This window comes from Hoplias malabaricus, chromosome 5 (genome assembly GCF_029633855.1).
Source record: "Hoplias malabaricus isolate fHopMal1 chromosome 5, fHopMal1.hap1, whole genome shotgun sequence".
Lineage (NCBI taxonomy): Eukaryota > Metazoa > Chordata > Actinopteri > Characiformes > Erythrinidae > Hoplias > Hoplias malabaricus.
In genome coordinates, this window is record NC_089804.1 from 40,571,834 (window position 1) to 40,585,854 (window position 14,021).

General features: G+C 41.7%; 1 protein-coding gene across 1 annotated transcript in view; it reads left to right on the forward strand.

The window, feature by feature from the left end:
* The window catches only part of cpne5b (copine Vb), a 188,113-nt gene that overhangs the window by 171,470 nt on the left and 2,622 nt on the right, over positions 1 to 14,021 (forward strand). Inside the window, exons 18-19 of the mRNA XM_066672265.1 lie at positions 9,504 to 9,561; positions 11,570 to 11,643. Of these exons, the coding sequence (XP_066528362.1) occupies positions 9,504 to 9,561; positions 11,570 to 11,643 (132 nt within the window). The remainder of the gene's footprint in view (positions 1 to 9,503; positions 9,562 to 11,569; positions 11,644 to 14,021) is intronic.

The following is a 14,021-nucleotide window of genomic DNA, read 5'->3' on the forward strand; positions in this document are numbered from 1 at the left end:
AATTAATGAATGAATGAATGTTAGCCAGCCATGATATTATTTCATCATACATTTGTTAGGCGAGATCACGCCACTATGCCCATGTATAGTGCACCGTCTACCGGCCATTCTTAATATTACTAGTTGAACATACTACATGCGTTACAGGCGTTGCCCTCTGGGTGTGCTCCTGAGCAATTTTACTGTTTATTGCCAAACCCACCCCCCCCCCCCAAACACTTGCAGATGTAGAAAATATACATACAGCCTTAATATATACTATCCTTGTGTGGTATGACAGGCAGTGGATCTCATTGACTATTATGAATATACTTTCACTATCACTTTCTAAAACATATTTTCTAATGTTTTTATTCAGGGAGTCATTTGTTTTTGTTTTGACACATAGTTGTTGCCACATTGACACACTGTGACCCGCGACAAATCAGCTTTGGATGGGTCAGAAGGGCAAAGATTCTGGAAATTAAAAACCGTGCCAGCCAGCCCCGCTCTCGCCTGAGTGTGATGTTGCTGTTCTATCTGTACCTCCAGCTGTTTCTGTCTGTTGAATTTTTAATCTGAATTGTTTGAGCATGTGAAAAGAGGCATGCACTCTGGAACATGCCGAAGAGAGTGTGAGGCGTCAGAAATTCTGCATAAACATGAAAATGTACAGGAGCAGATGCCTTGCAGACCACGTAAACAGAACTGGGGAATTGGATAAATTGAGTTTTGGAGATGCTAAGTCAGGTTTTATGATTTAACATGGCTAATTCAGATACAGAGCATTGCCGGGAATATCCAAACCCCCGCTGTTCACATGAAGGTGTCAGAAACCAAAGACCATGCCTAAGCCTTCCACAGTCATTTTTTTTTCCCGAGCATGAGAGAGGTGCCAGATGTCTGGGAGTGTTAAAGCTGTTCTAAAACCAGAATTTCATTTCAGTTGGCAAATCAGTCTTGAAAATCAGTTACCATAGCCAGATGGATTCTTCCTGTAGCTGTTACGGCTGAATCCCATCGTTCTCATTACCACAACACATATAGAGTCCTGGGATAGAGGGGTGTAAGGCCAACCAGCACTGAGATGTGGAACAGTGGAATTGCATCCACGAGAGGCATTTGTGATCCAGCAGAACATAGCTTGAAGAAAAGCTTTTCAGATGAATCAGCTTCAAGTGTGATGGTCTGGAGAAGTTGCACATGAATTGAAACTCACCATGCTAAGTCCCAAGCATCATCTTGAGCAGAGGTCTTCAAATAAGGACCTTGGATCCAGGATCCAGGACCTGACTGGCATGGTGTAGTGTAATAACAGTGTGGTATCATCCATCTACCTGACCTTGCTAATGTGAATAAATGCTGTCAAACCATTACAAACATGTTCCAGTGTCTACTCTGAACACTTCTGAGAAGAATCGAAGCTGTTACTGCTGGAAACATGGCACAAATTTATTATTAATACCCTGGATTTCAGAGGAAATGTCAGATAAGCAAGTGGCTACAAACTTTTGGCATGTAGATCATGTTTTTCTGTAGTTATGGTAAAATCCCGTGGCTCTGGTTGGTACACAGTTTCATTCTCTCTGAGTGAGGGTATTACAGCATGTATCAAACACCTTCAAAAGTGCATGTGATGTTCGGTGGGATTCCTTTGAGGAACATTGACCCATTTCTTTGCCGTGTTTTCTGGGGGATGGGGAGGGGCACATGTATGATTTATAAGAAAATGCTATTACCGTAAGCAGTTGCTCAAGTTCTGAGTGCTGTCATTTAAAACAGGTCAAAGGGAAATGGGCTTGATTCTGCAGGAGGCTTATTTTAAACTAGTGTTGTTCCAATACTGCAACCATGAGCTAACAGTGTCACACAGCTCCAGCTTTGTGTGCTGATATCAATAGCACTTTATTAGCATAGGGTATAAAGTTGTGCGGCACTGAATGGTTTGCATATTGGAGGGTATTAGCTAGTTACATTTACTCTAGTCCAGTTACATGTACTGAGATAAAATATACATAGGAACATCTCACAACAAATTAGGTTAACTGGCAGCAGTTTGTTAAAAAGAAAAAAAAAATCCCAATAGGTTTATCCTCTCTTTGAAAGATTGTGAAGGCAAACAATACAACAGTTCCAATAATAATGTTTCTCTATGTAAAATAACAAATAACCTATGGTAAAAAATAATCATTAAAACTTTCAGAGACAAGGAACAAGGCCGGATTGCTTTGGACTTCAGGCCCTTGGATGGCAATGCATGAACAACAGACACATCTCTGTAGTGAAAATCACTGCAAAGGCTCAGAAACATTTTAAAAAATCAGCATTGTTGACACAGTTTATCACTGCACCCACAAATGCAAAAGAAGAAACCATATAGAACAAAATCCAAATACACCACCACAATCTCTGGGCCCAAGCTCATTTAAGATGGACTGAGATGAAGTGAGAAAGTGTTCTTTGGCCCAGTGAATCAATATTTGACATTCTTTTTGGGAATGGTGAATGCTGTGTCCTCAGGGCTGAAAAGGAGAGGGCCCATTCGAAGTGCACAGTTCAGAAGTTAGCATACGTGACGGTATGGGTGTGCATTAGTGCACATAAACAGAGCCATGTGAAGGCACTGTTAATGCTGAATGATATATACAGGTTTTAGACTAACATATGCAGCCATCCAGATGATGTCTTTGTCAGGGAAGGCCTTGATTATTTCAGGAATATAATTCCAGTCCTCTTTCATGTTGTAGAAATATAAGGCACATTATGAAACAATGAAACTGTAGAGCAGCTGTGGACTCATATCAAACAAGAAAGAGGAAACATTTCCTTTTGAAACCTACAAAAAAAACAATACATTTATCAATTTCAATATTTAAATTTTTGTCTTTGTAGTTTCTTTTACATAAAAAAGGGGTTAAATTATTTTTTGTGCTCTGTTTTTAGTTACAGGGCGGCACGGTGGTGCAGCAGGTAGTGTCGCAGTCACACTGCTCCAGGGACCTGGAGGTTGTGGGTTCGATTCCCGCTCCAGGTGACTGTCTGTGAGGAGTGTGGTGTGTTCTCCCTGTGTCTGCGTGGGTTTCCTCCAGGTGACTGTCTGTGAGGAGTGTGGTGTGTTCTCCCTGTGTCTGCGTGGGTTTCCTCCGGGTGACTGTCTGTGAGAAGTGTGGTGTGTTCTCCCTGTGTCTGTGTGGGTTTCCTCCGGGTGACTGTCTGTGAGGAGTGTGGTGTGTTCTCCCTGTGTCTGCATGGGTTTCCTCCGGGTGACTGTCTGTGAGGAGTGTGGTGTGTTCTCCCTGTGTCTGCGTGGGTTTCCTCCAAGTGACTGTCTGTGAGGAGTTTGGCGTGTTCTCCCCGTGTCCGCGTGGGTTTCCTCCGGGTGCTCCGGTTTCCTCCCACAGTCCAAAAACACACGTTGGTAGGTGGATTGGCGACTCAAAAGTGTCCGTAGGTGTGAGTGAATGTGTGTGTGTGTGTGTTGCCCTGTGAAGGACTGGCGCTCCCTCCAGGGTGTATTCGCGCCTTGCGCCCAATGATTCCAGGTAGGCTCTGGACCCACCGAGACCCTGAACTGGATAAGGGTTACAGAAAATATGGATGGATGGATAAATACATAAGTAGCTTAGCTATGTTCCAACATATAATATAAAACATTCAGAGAAGTTTAAAAGTGACTGCGCCGAAGATGAACAAACTCCCTATTTATACTTTTCATTTCATAAGACACTGAATGAAGTAGGGTTCCCATACTTTTGACCACAGCATCAGCTCAGCCCAGAGGTTCATGTGGCATGTCTATTGAGCCACACAGCTGTTCTGGAACATGGAGACTGGTGATTTGGGCTGACAAATGTATTGTTAGAGAAAATAAGATGACTATTGTACACAGGAAGAAAGCCTATGTTGTGAATAAAAAGCCTCAATTGCCTTTTCTTTCTCCCTTCTCTATTTCTCAGTCTAATTCCTATCCTGTGGCATGTAATTGGGGAGGGGAACTGACTGGGAAAAGTGTCACTTAGTGCTGTATCTGACAGCTCGGGGCCGAACTAATGACGCCGGAACTGTAATGAAGAAGAGAATCCATCAGGAACTTCAGACAGGAGCTGGAGTCTTTTCTATTTAAGCTTATCATCCATCACTGAGCATGTGGGTGGTCTTGCTGTGTCCGTCTGATTTCTCCCCCCGCCCATCAGCCCCGTCGATGACATCTGACTGGTCGAGAACAAGGAATGCTCAGGAAGGCCGCTAATGCGTTAAACTACAGTCTGTCTGACATGACAACGACTGTTCGCCTAATGTTGTTGTTTTCTCATCGTTCTTAAATGAACCCTCGTCTGGGGCTGTTGTTTCTGCTAATCATTCGCTCTATTAACGCTAAAGCTATTGTTGTCTTTCCAGAGATATGGGCATATATTAATACTAATCATATTTGAACACAATGCTGGCCGAGGATTCTGTTATACACAAAGTTGTATGAAAAAAGGGGCAATACCTCTGCTTAAATTATTATGATCCATTTTGTTTATTCAAGTGAAATTCTGGTAAGTAAATTCCTTAGACTGCATAAATCACATTCTAGCAAATCTTTCAGGTTTTTCATAGTTGTTGCATAGTTGCATCTAATATTCTCTAAAACGCTGTTTCCTAAAAATTTGGAACACCTTACAAAGTATAACTAAAAACATTCATTCATTCATTCATTATCTGTAACCCTTATCCAGTTCAGTGTCGCGGTGGGTCCAGAGCCTACATGGAATCATTGGGCGCAAGGCAGGAATACACCCTGGAGGGGGCGCCAGTCCTTCACATTCGTCCACGTGCTGGACCCCTCTGGCTGATGCTGGTGCATGGTGATTTGAAGCAAATATGAGGCTGCTTTTTGAGAATCCCTTCTGTTCCTACAACTTTTCTATGGATAATGTACAAACTGTGCTTGGAGCAGTGGGTTAACCTTAAAATAGTGGGAATCACTCATTAGAGGAGGTGTCGACAAACTTTTGGACAGTATTTGAGAATGTTTGAAAAGGAGAGGAAACAAAAAAACAAAAACAAAACCCCAGTCGCACTATAGGACACTGACGGCCTCTATGACAATGTGACAGCGTGTACCTGGCTTCCCTTTCATTATACACGGATATGTGTGGGCATGTCCATGTGCTACTGAAGCAGTTTCCCTGCCGTTGTCAAGGCGACTGCTGTGAAGCGACAGCCTGTTTTGTTTTTTTCATTATATTACCGGATCTGTGCCGTCAATCAAACGCTGCCAATGATGGCACGAATGGGGCAATGGTGCTCAATTATCCACGGACGTTCTCGACACACACCCGTGACATATCCTGTCATAAAGAGCGTTGTTCCCAGATCTTTCGGGAAGTGTCGAAAAGACAACATTCACCCGCTCTGTCAGGGGACTCTGTTTGCTTCTTTATTCGAGAGACGGATAAAAACGGAAAAACGACGTCAGTAAACAAAAAAAAAACAATGGGACAGCTCTCAGACAGGACCACGGCCCAAGGCTACGTTTTTATATTAAGCCTCGTGAATCTTGCAGCACTTCAGATGGATGGTAAGATTGCGTAAGATGCAGAAGTTCAGACAAGTCTCAGGTGATGCTTCTATGCTAAGGGAATTTTTTTAAACCATTGGAGCTCATTCAGAACCAAGCTTAGGCTGAGTGTGCCAACTCTATCTTAATGTAGTACCATTCTACAGTTCTCTCCAGCTACAAAGTTTGTTGCCAATATAAGAGCACAAACAGATGATTGATGGAGTTGCAAGAAATAATAATAATAATAAAAAATGATGCAATACATACTCTAAGTCCCAAATAAAAATTGTAGATTTGTAGCTTTAAGGTGAAGTTTAAAAGATATATAATGTCCACACAAGCCTTCACCTATTGGTTTTTTGTCAGTCACATGGTGATGTCAGCAACATGCCATTTTAGAGCTACAGTTACAGTGAGTGGTTTAGTGAAAACAGTAAAGAACTTACATTATATTTAAACCCGGGGAGCTCTAAAACTGCAATGTGAGGGGATTCCAAACAAACTCAGGACGGATACCAGGGACTGTTTGGATTTTAACAATAACCTTACCATTTAAACTGGATTTCTGACCTCAGATCGCTGCCTCCAACCTTGTCCTTAAATAATACCAACCATTTGTTTATGGTGTGAGGGAGTGAACCTGTGAACAGTCACCCAGAGGAAACTCACGCAGACACAGAGAGAACACACCACACTCCTCACAGACAGTCACCCGGAGGAAACCCACGCAGACACAAGGAGAACACACCACTCTCCTCACAGACAGTCACCCAGAGAAAACCCACGCAGACACAGGGAGAACACACCACACTCCTCACAGACAGTCACTCGGAGGAAACCCATGCCCAAATTTTACCCAAAAATTAAGTGTAACTTTAAGTGTTGATTTAGTGCAAATTAGTGATTCCAACTTAAGTATGCTTTCTGTAGATTGCAGTACATTTTGTGATGTAGAACTAGTCCTCCAACATCAGTACCTGACCTCGCTGATGTTCTCATTGCAGGATGTTGTCAAATCCTCACAGCTATGTTTGAATATCTAGTTTCCCTGGAGAGACGAACTGTTAATGCAGCAAAGCAAGGAGCGACTCCCATTTAATGCCCTTCATTTCAGAAGCCTATTCTCTTTGTTGATGAGCAAAAGTCTACATACTTTTGGCCAATATAGGGTGTCTCTAAACTTTTGACAGGCACTGTGCTGTCTCTGGCTTTGTTTGAAAATTGCTTTTTTCAACGTTCTGAATTTCTTTTGTCCGATATAATACTGAGAATATTGGCCTGGCCTAATAACAATGAGAGGATTATGCACTAGCAAAGCAGCCATTTCCCTCCAAATAACAGGACACACAAAAACAATTCTATTCATTGTGGAGACATGGCATATACTTACATTCATACTTGAAGACCTACCATATCCTTAACAATAAGTACTACTTGTCCAACCCTAAGCCTAGCCCTTACTGGCATCCTAATCCATACCCTAAAATGTCATTATTTACATTGTGAGAACCAATGAGTTGTCCATACACGGGAGACAAGTCCCCACAATGTGAGTGTGTAAACTGATTTTGGTTTGTTCCCCTGTGAGAGCACAACTGTTTTCTCTCTCAGGGTAGGTAGAACTAGCCCTCCTCTCAACCATGTCTCTGCTCACTTTGTGTCACGCCCTTGTCCTGTCGTGTCTGTTTTCCCCGCCATGTGCTCACTTAGCACATGGCTCTGTTTGTTATTGTCCATGTCTCCGTCCCTGTCCCGTCTTTGTTCCTCCTCCTCGTCCGTGTCTCATGTGAAGTCCTGCCCCCTCGTTATTAGTCTCAGGTGCCCTTGTGTGTATATAAGTCCCTTTGTCTCTGTATGTTTGTTAGTCATTCGTTTCACTTCCTAGTCATGTTGTTTTGCATTTCAATCCCTAGGTCATATTGTTTAGCCTTCTAGTCTGTCTGTCTCTGCTGTTTCTCATTTCACTTCCTAGTCATGTTGTTTTGGGTCTCTGCTATTACTTGTTTCGCTTCCGTTGTTGCTCAGTCCGGTCTGTCTGTCTCCGTTATTTCATGTTGTCGTTTCATTTCCTCTGTCATTGTTTCGTTCCATAGTATGGTTATCTCTCAAGTCTGTCTGTCCCGTTTGCCCTGTTTTGCTCCCCGTGTCCAGTTTAGCCTGCTTAGCTCCCTGTGTGTTGTCTTTCTGTTAAAGTGTCTTTGTTTTGTTATATTTCGTAAATATAATACTGTGTTTTAGCGAGTGCATCCACATCCGTCAGTCCGCCCCGCAGTCCTGACACTTTGCTGGCTAGCATAGGCGTGTATCAGGTAATGTGTCTGATCCGAAGTGTTCTCCTCCAAGTGTGTTGAGCTGTTCAGCAGCATTGTGTTGGCAGCAGTTTGAAAAGAAGAGGTGGGTTAGATTCATGGGCCTTGATGACTAATAATTGACGAGAAAATTCGGCAAGAACAAAGAAGAAAAAAGACAAATATGGTGCAAAAACACACACAAACGGCAGTCTTTTTTAATCTGTTACATTTTCCTCCATATTAGGTCATCCTCAGTCAATGTTTTGTCCATTAACACCTTGAACTAGTGTCCCTCTTTGTCCACAATAGCAACCGCAACTCCAGAGGGGTGTTCTGACACACAGTTTACCCTCAACTTAAAGATGACTCAGAAGTGTCTTACGTTTTCATCTCCTCTGAATCAGTCACAAACATTAGACTGGACCCAGGATCGGTCATCGCAGCCCTGGCGGGAGTCTGTGTGTTTAATACCCAGTAACTGTAAGGGCTTTCGACTGAATGCTCTCTGTACTGGAGAATGAATCAGTGCGGTTGAGTGTTTCATGGGCATTGCTGTGGTGTGGGTGTGTAAATAATCTGTTATTATGGGTTTGAGCGATGTCTCAGATGTTTTTCTCAGATCTCTACTTCTCAGACTATTCTCCAGGGTCAGTCAGCAAATATTAGCATTTAAGAAAAACATGTCATTTACAATTTTCACATGAACACCCCAGTTGTATGTATCAGCCACAACATGAAACTCCCACGTTTCTACGGTACACTCATTGTCCCCTTTATCAGCTCCACTGACCATGCAGATGAACACTGTTGTTCATCCACTTTAACCCTGTTCTTCAATGGTGAGGACACCCAAAGACAAGCACAGGTCGGGTTTCCTTTGGATCGTGGCTCTTTCTAAGTGTTGCAGTGACACTGACGTGGTGGTGGTGTGTTAGTGTGTGTTGTGCTAGTACAAGTGGATCAGACACAGCAGTGCTGCTGGAGTTTTTAAACACTGTGCACTCACTGTCCACTCTCTCGTTGGTCCACCTTCTAGATGTAAAGGCAGAGACAGTAGCTCATCTGATGGTCTTCCTCTACTCCTTCATAAATACTGCTGTGTCTGATCCATTTGTACCAGCAGAACTCATAAAACACACTAAGACACTGCCATCACATCATGGCCTTAAACTAGCATTGCACGCATCAGCCTTCATTGTATTTTAGGAACTTTTGGCCGTATTGACCTGTCCATCCATCTCTTGTGTTATCACTGTAGGAGGCATGTTTATAACGTGTAAAAATGGTTAAAGGTTTTATTTTGTCCATTTAAAAAGTCAGTTTGTGTTGAACAAAGCTACTGTATGAATCCATGCATCTTCTCCTGTATAATACTACTTTTTCTTTTCATAGAGTTTGATGTATCCTGGCCAATGCTGAACCTCAGTCTTGCTTTTGTATGAGTTATGGTTATGTTAATTTTAAACACAAAGCAGACCGAAGGGTCTCGGCTATGAGGGGGATTGCATTGTACGCCACGGTTTATAAGCAGCACAAATAAAAACGCTCTGCCGTTTACTGCTGTTTAACTCAATGACTTCTGCTTCTTGCTCTTGAAGAGCGACACCAAACCTTATTATTAAGGTTATTATTGCCTGGAGAGAAGTAAATAAGTAAATAAGGACATTTTTTTGTCTCTGCTGCAGGGTGCCAAGCTCCCCATGTCAATCATCATCGTGGGAGTGGGCCAGGCCGAGTTTGACGGTAAGCGTGTGAGAACGGAAACGATTTATTCTTTTGTGTTTCTCTAAAGGACACTCCTGGCAGCTGAGAACTAAGATGAGTGGAGTGCCTTTCTTTATCCTCGCCTCATTAACCCTTAGGACCCCAAGACATTCCTTGGCGTATTTAGCTATCTTCATTGTAAAAGCTCATTTCATTAATTTCTATCAGAGTACCCAAGTGTTGCCTGTCTGAGGAATTATTCAAATTGCTGAGATGTTTTTATGCTCCTTAAAGGAGATGTTGGCCAATTTTTACCAATGAAAATTAGCAAACCATTAATGCTTTTTCACTGCATTGTACCTACATTACTCTACTCGGCTCTGCCCAACTCTACTTGCTTTTTGGGACGTTACCTGATTAGTTTCCTACCACTGAAATGTAGCTGGTGTCATCACAAAGCCCCGCTTTTAAAGGGAAGCACAGGCTTTTGAATCCACAACAAAGATGGTGCTAATGTTAAGTGCTAAGTTTCCTGTTGCACTGTCTATCTCTCGCTGGATTCTTTTGTGGGCCACCAATCCAAGGAGCATTTTTACCTCTTCAAAAGACCAAAAGACAGGTTATTCCGCAAGCTGCTGTTGTAAGCAGCAAAGACAAAAAGCAGAGTAGACTAGAGTAGAGTAAGTACCATACAGTGGAAAAGCACAGAATGTACGTCTCACATGAACAGAGAAATCACATTGCTTTGAGGTCCTGTAATGAAGCTGTTTAGTCTCCATGGAGCGGGTCCCCTACATGGAGGTGGCCGTATTCAAAGATAAATCATTGGAGAAAATGACAGTATTCTGACTTCCTGTTAGTGAGCCAATGTATCCTAATTTTGATTTGGTCTGATATTTCAGAATCTTAAGACTAAACTTTACCAGTTTTCCCCATGACTGCCATCTTGTAACAGTGGGTACACTAGGATGGTTGTGATATGTTAAAAGTTAATAAGCCACCCATTCCTCCTTAGCCTTCTATACTTGTGAATGGGAAGCAAATCAATAAACCCGTGATTGGATTTTCAAACACAGGTAAGCTCTGCTATGCAGTTGAGCCGGATGCTCCAAGAGCAATTAGCAGCTCATTAGCCTGTGCCGACCAAGCAAGGTGGGTCATGTGGGGGGCACCGTTTAGAGAAGACGCAGTCTAATCACGAAGCGAGCCGTAATTAGCGCGTAGCCTCCAGTTAATGGGCACTGGCCAGTCCACGTGAGCAGAGAAGAGATGGATGGAACTGAACTAAAGGCTCTTGTCAATAATAAGACACCACCGCTGGCTCTAATCTGCCCCACTGCGGGCCCATGCAAAACCCTGGCCCTGAAAAAAACCACCTGCCTCTCTCACACAGACCTCAGATGAACCCTTATTGGATTTGATGGGGTCATGTAGTGAAGAGCTGTTGTTGGGACTCTGTAATAACATTGCCGCCGCTCCTTCATACTGGGGGCCAATTACTTCCAGCCGAAGCACCAAAGCAATAAGCAGTGATTAAGGCGCTAATGGGCTCTGCGTCTCCAGTAGACATGCCAGTGTATATACAAAGCCATTTACATAAACTCCACTCAACTGGACGAGGGTTATATTCTGAGGGTACTCAATCTTACAATGCATGGAATAAGACTAGCCAAAGGAAAACATTTACGGCATTTGGCTGATGCTCTTATTTAGGGCGGTTTACTTTTTTAATCCCATCAAAAATGAAGGAAAATACAGTTAGGAGTCTTGCCCAAGGACTCTTATTGTTATAGTGTGGTATTGCTGCCTGAGACAGGAATCCGACTCTTCTGTGGGGGGGGGGGGTGTTATCCATCAATGTTCTATTAATAAATGGAGGTCTTCCATCAGATGAAGTATCCCATTGATTTTTAGTCCAAAAATGAAAGTAGTTTATGCTACATAGAGCGGGCCCCTCACTGTTTAGTATGGAATCTCTAATACATCCAAACCACTAGGTGTCATAGCATGAAACAAATCTCTGGATAAAATGACTACTCCTTTTCAGCAATGGTGGAGCTGGACGGTGATGACATAAGGATCTCCTCACGGGGGAAGCTGGCAGAAAGGGACATTGTCCAGGTGAGAGAGGGCAGAGCTCCAAAACACAGTGCATAATAGATTCATTAAATTTATGTATGGAATTGCTGGACTGCTATTTGAATTAAAATTATGTTACATTAACTTCTCATCATTCAGAAGTGCTGCCTTTCTTCTTCCTCATCTCTGTTGCTCTGTTTAACTCACTGTCCCTCTTTCTCTCATTCTCCCTTCTACTCTTTTCCATTCTCTCTCTCTCTCTCTCTCTCTCTCTCTCTCTGTCTCTCGTCTCTCTCAGCAATCAAATCCAACCAACCAGTGCGTTTCTGAAAAGCCCTGAGGTGTTTGTTTGTGTCATTAACAGTGAATTGTAAATTGTGTCATTAATAATGATAATGGAAAGGACAAATAATGCTAATGGAGGACAGAGCTTGGGGAAATTTCATTAGCATCCTGAATGTGATTCACCTGTTTTGAATCTGTCTTTGACTGAAAGGGAAGTTTTATGACTGTTTATATGGTTGGTTACCAATGACAGTCACTTCAATGGGTTTCCGAGATTGGCCTGAGAGCCGGAGATGAATACATATTTTACATTTATGGCATACGCTCTTATCTTAGATGAGCCCTTGGAATGATATACACATGTATATATACATTTGCTTTTTTAAATGACCCTTCAGCCTGAAATGACTTTGTTTAAATCACTCTACTTAAAATTTCTGTTTATTTGGGCTATATTTTTTTATTTAAAATGATGCATTTGCAGTTCTACTAAACAAAAAGGTAATGGCTGGTATAGTCTGAGGACTCTTACTAATACAGTGCTGTTATATTTTTCCTGTTTGAGTTGAGAGTCAAACCCCTGCCTTCTATGTGAAGAGCATGCATGTATTATATGTAATATAACTTCATGCGGGAAGGAAAAACCTTCTATTGGTTCTGTTTCACACCATGCGAAGGAGAGTGTTCAAATAATAGTAAAAATCAACAAAAATGAAGACACGTGTTTGTCTTCGGACTTTTGTAGAAATGAATTAACTTTTTACAAGCAATTAATAATAATACCCCACACTCCTTGAATACCTTTCACTGTGGCAGACCCCCAGGGGTACATCTCAATACTTTTAATTAGGGAACATGATGTACCATATGCAGTTTTAATTGTACATTTTTAATTTCCTTTGATTTATAGTCTGCTTCAACTCCAGGATGTTTTTTTTTATTTAAACAGGACTTTATGAAAACTTACAAATATTCACTTCTGCATTTGAATTAAGAGAATGTAGAGAAATATTAAGGTGGTAAAACTGGTCCTCTCAACCGTGGTTGTACTTCTGAAAGTGCTTTTACATTGTTTGTACTAGGGGTGGGACTTGATTAAAAAAATTAATCGAATTAATTAGAAGCTTTGTATTTAATTAATCAAAATTAATCACATTTCAATATTTAGCGTGAGAAATATTGATTTGAGTTTGGTTGATGAATGAACCAACGAACATAAGCTTAAATTCAAAATCTTGTTTATTTTCCCACAGTCTACTACCAGTGAATTGGTCAGTTCTCTGACGTGGACTTTGACATTTTGTTTCTGAATGTGAACCCCGACATGTGGTCGAGTGTTGACTGTTTGTGTTACAGTGATCCCTCGCTACTTCACGGTTCATCTTTCGCGGATTCGCTACTTCGTGGGTTTTTTCAAGGTGGCTTTTTTTATTATTTACATGTATTAGACTGGGCCTGTAGGTGACCAAATATATCATTTACAAGTATTTCTTACGTACAGTACATGTATTGTTCACGTCCACATCCGAGTGAAATTTACTGACGCTAAATCACAGCTTAGGAATGACTCTGTTAAAGAAACTTGTAGGATATCACATGTAGTTCCAGCTGAAAAACATTATAGAATGACTGTTTAATGCAAAGGGTGGGTTGTTAACAGCACAGGGAGGGTTTTAAAAGTCCAAATACTCGTTAAATACATAAAAAAAGTATCTTTCCTCTACTTCGTGGAAATTCGTTTTTCGTGGGTGGTCTTGGAATTCATCTCCCGCGAAAAACGAGGGATCACTGTATTATAAAAATACAATTATGCAACCTTTCTGAAGTTGATCATTAGCAATGTTGATATTTACTACACTGTCAGGAAAAAGAAAATATACTGTACATTTACATTTTGGTTATTAAAGGTACAGTCAAGACTGACTGTTTAATGCAAAGGGTGGGTTGTTAACATAACAGTACATAAAACAGTACATAAAAAATATCTTTCCTCTACTTCCCGGAAACTTGTTTTTCACGGTTGGTCTTGGAATGCATCCCCCGCGAAAAACGAGGGGTCACTGTACTGTTAACATCACTGACCTGTGCACTAGCCCCAACATGTTTTGCGTTGAGGTGGTAACGAACGGTGGAAG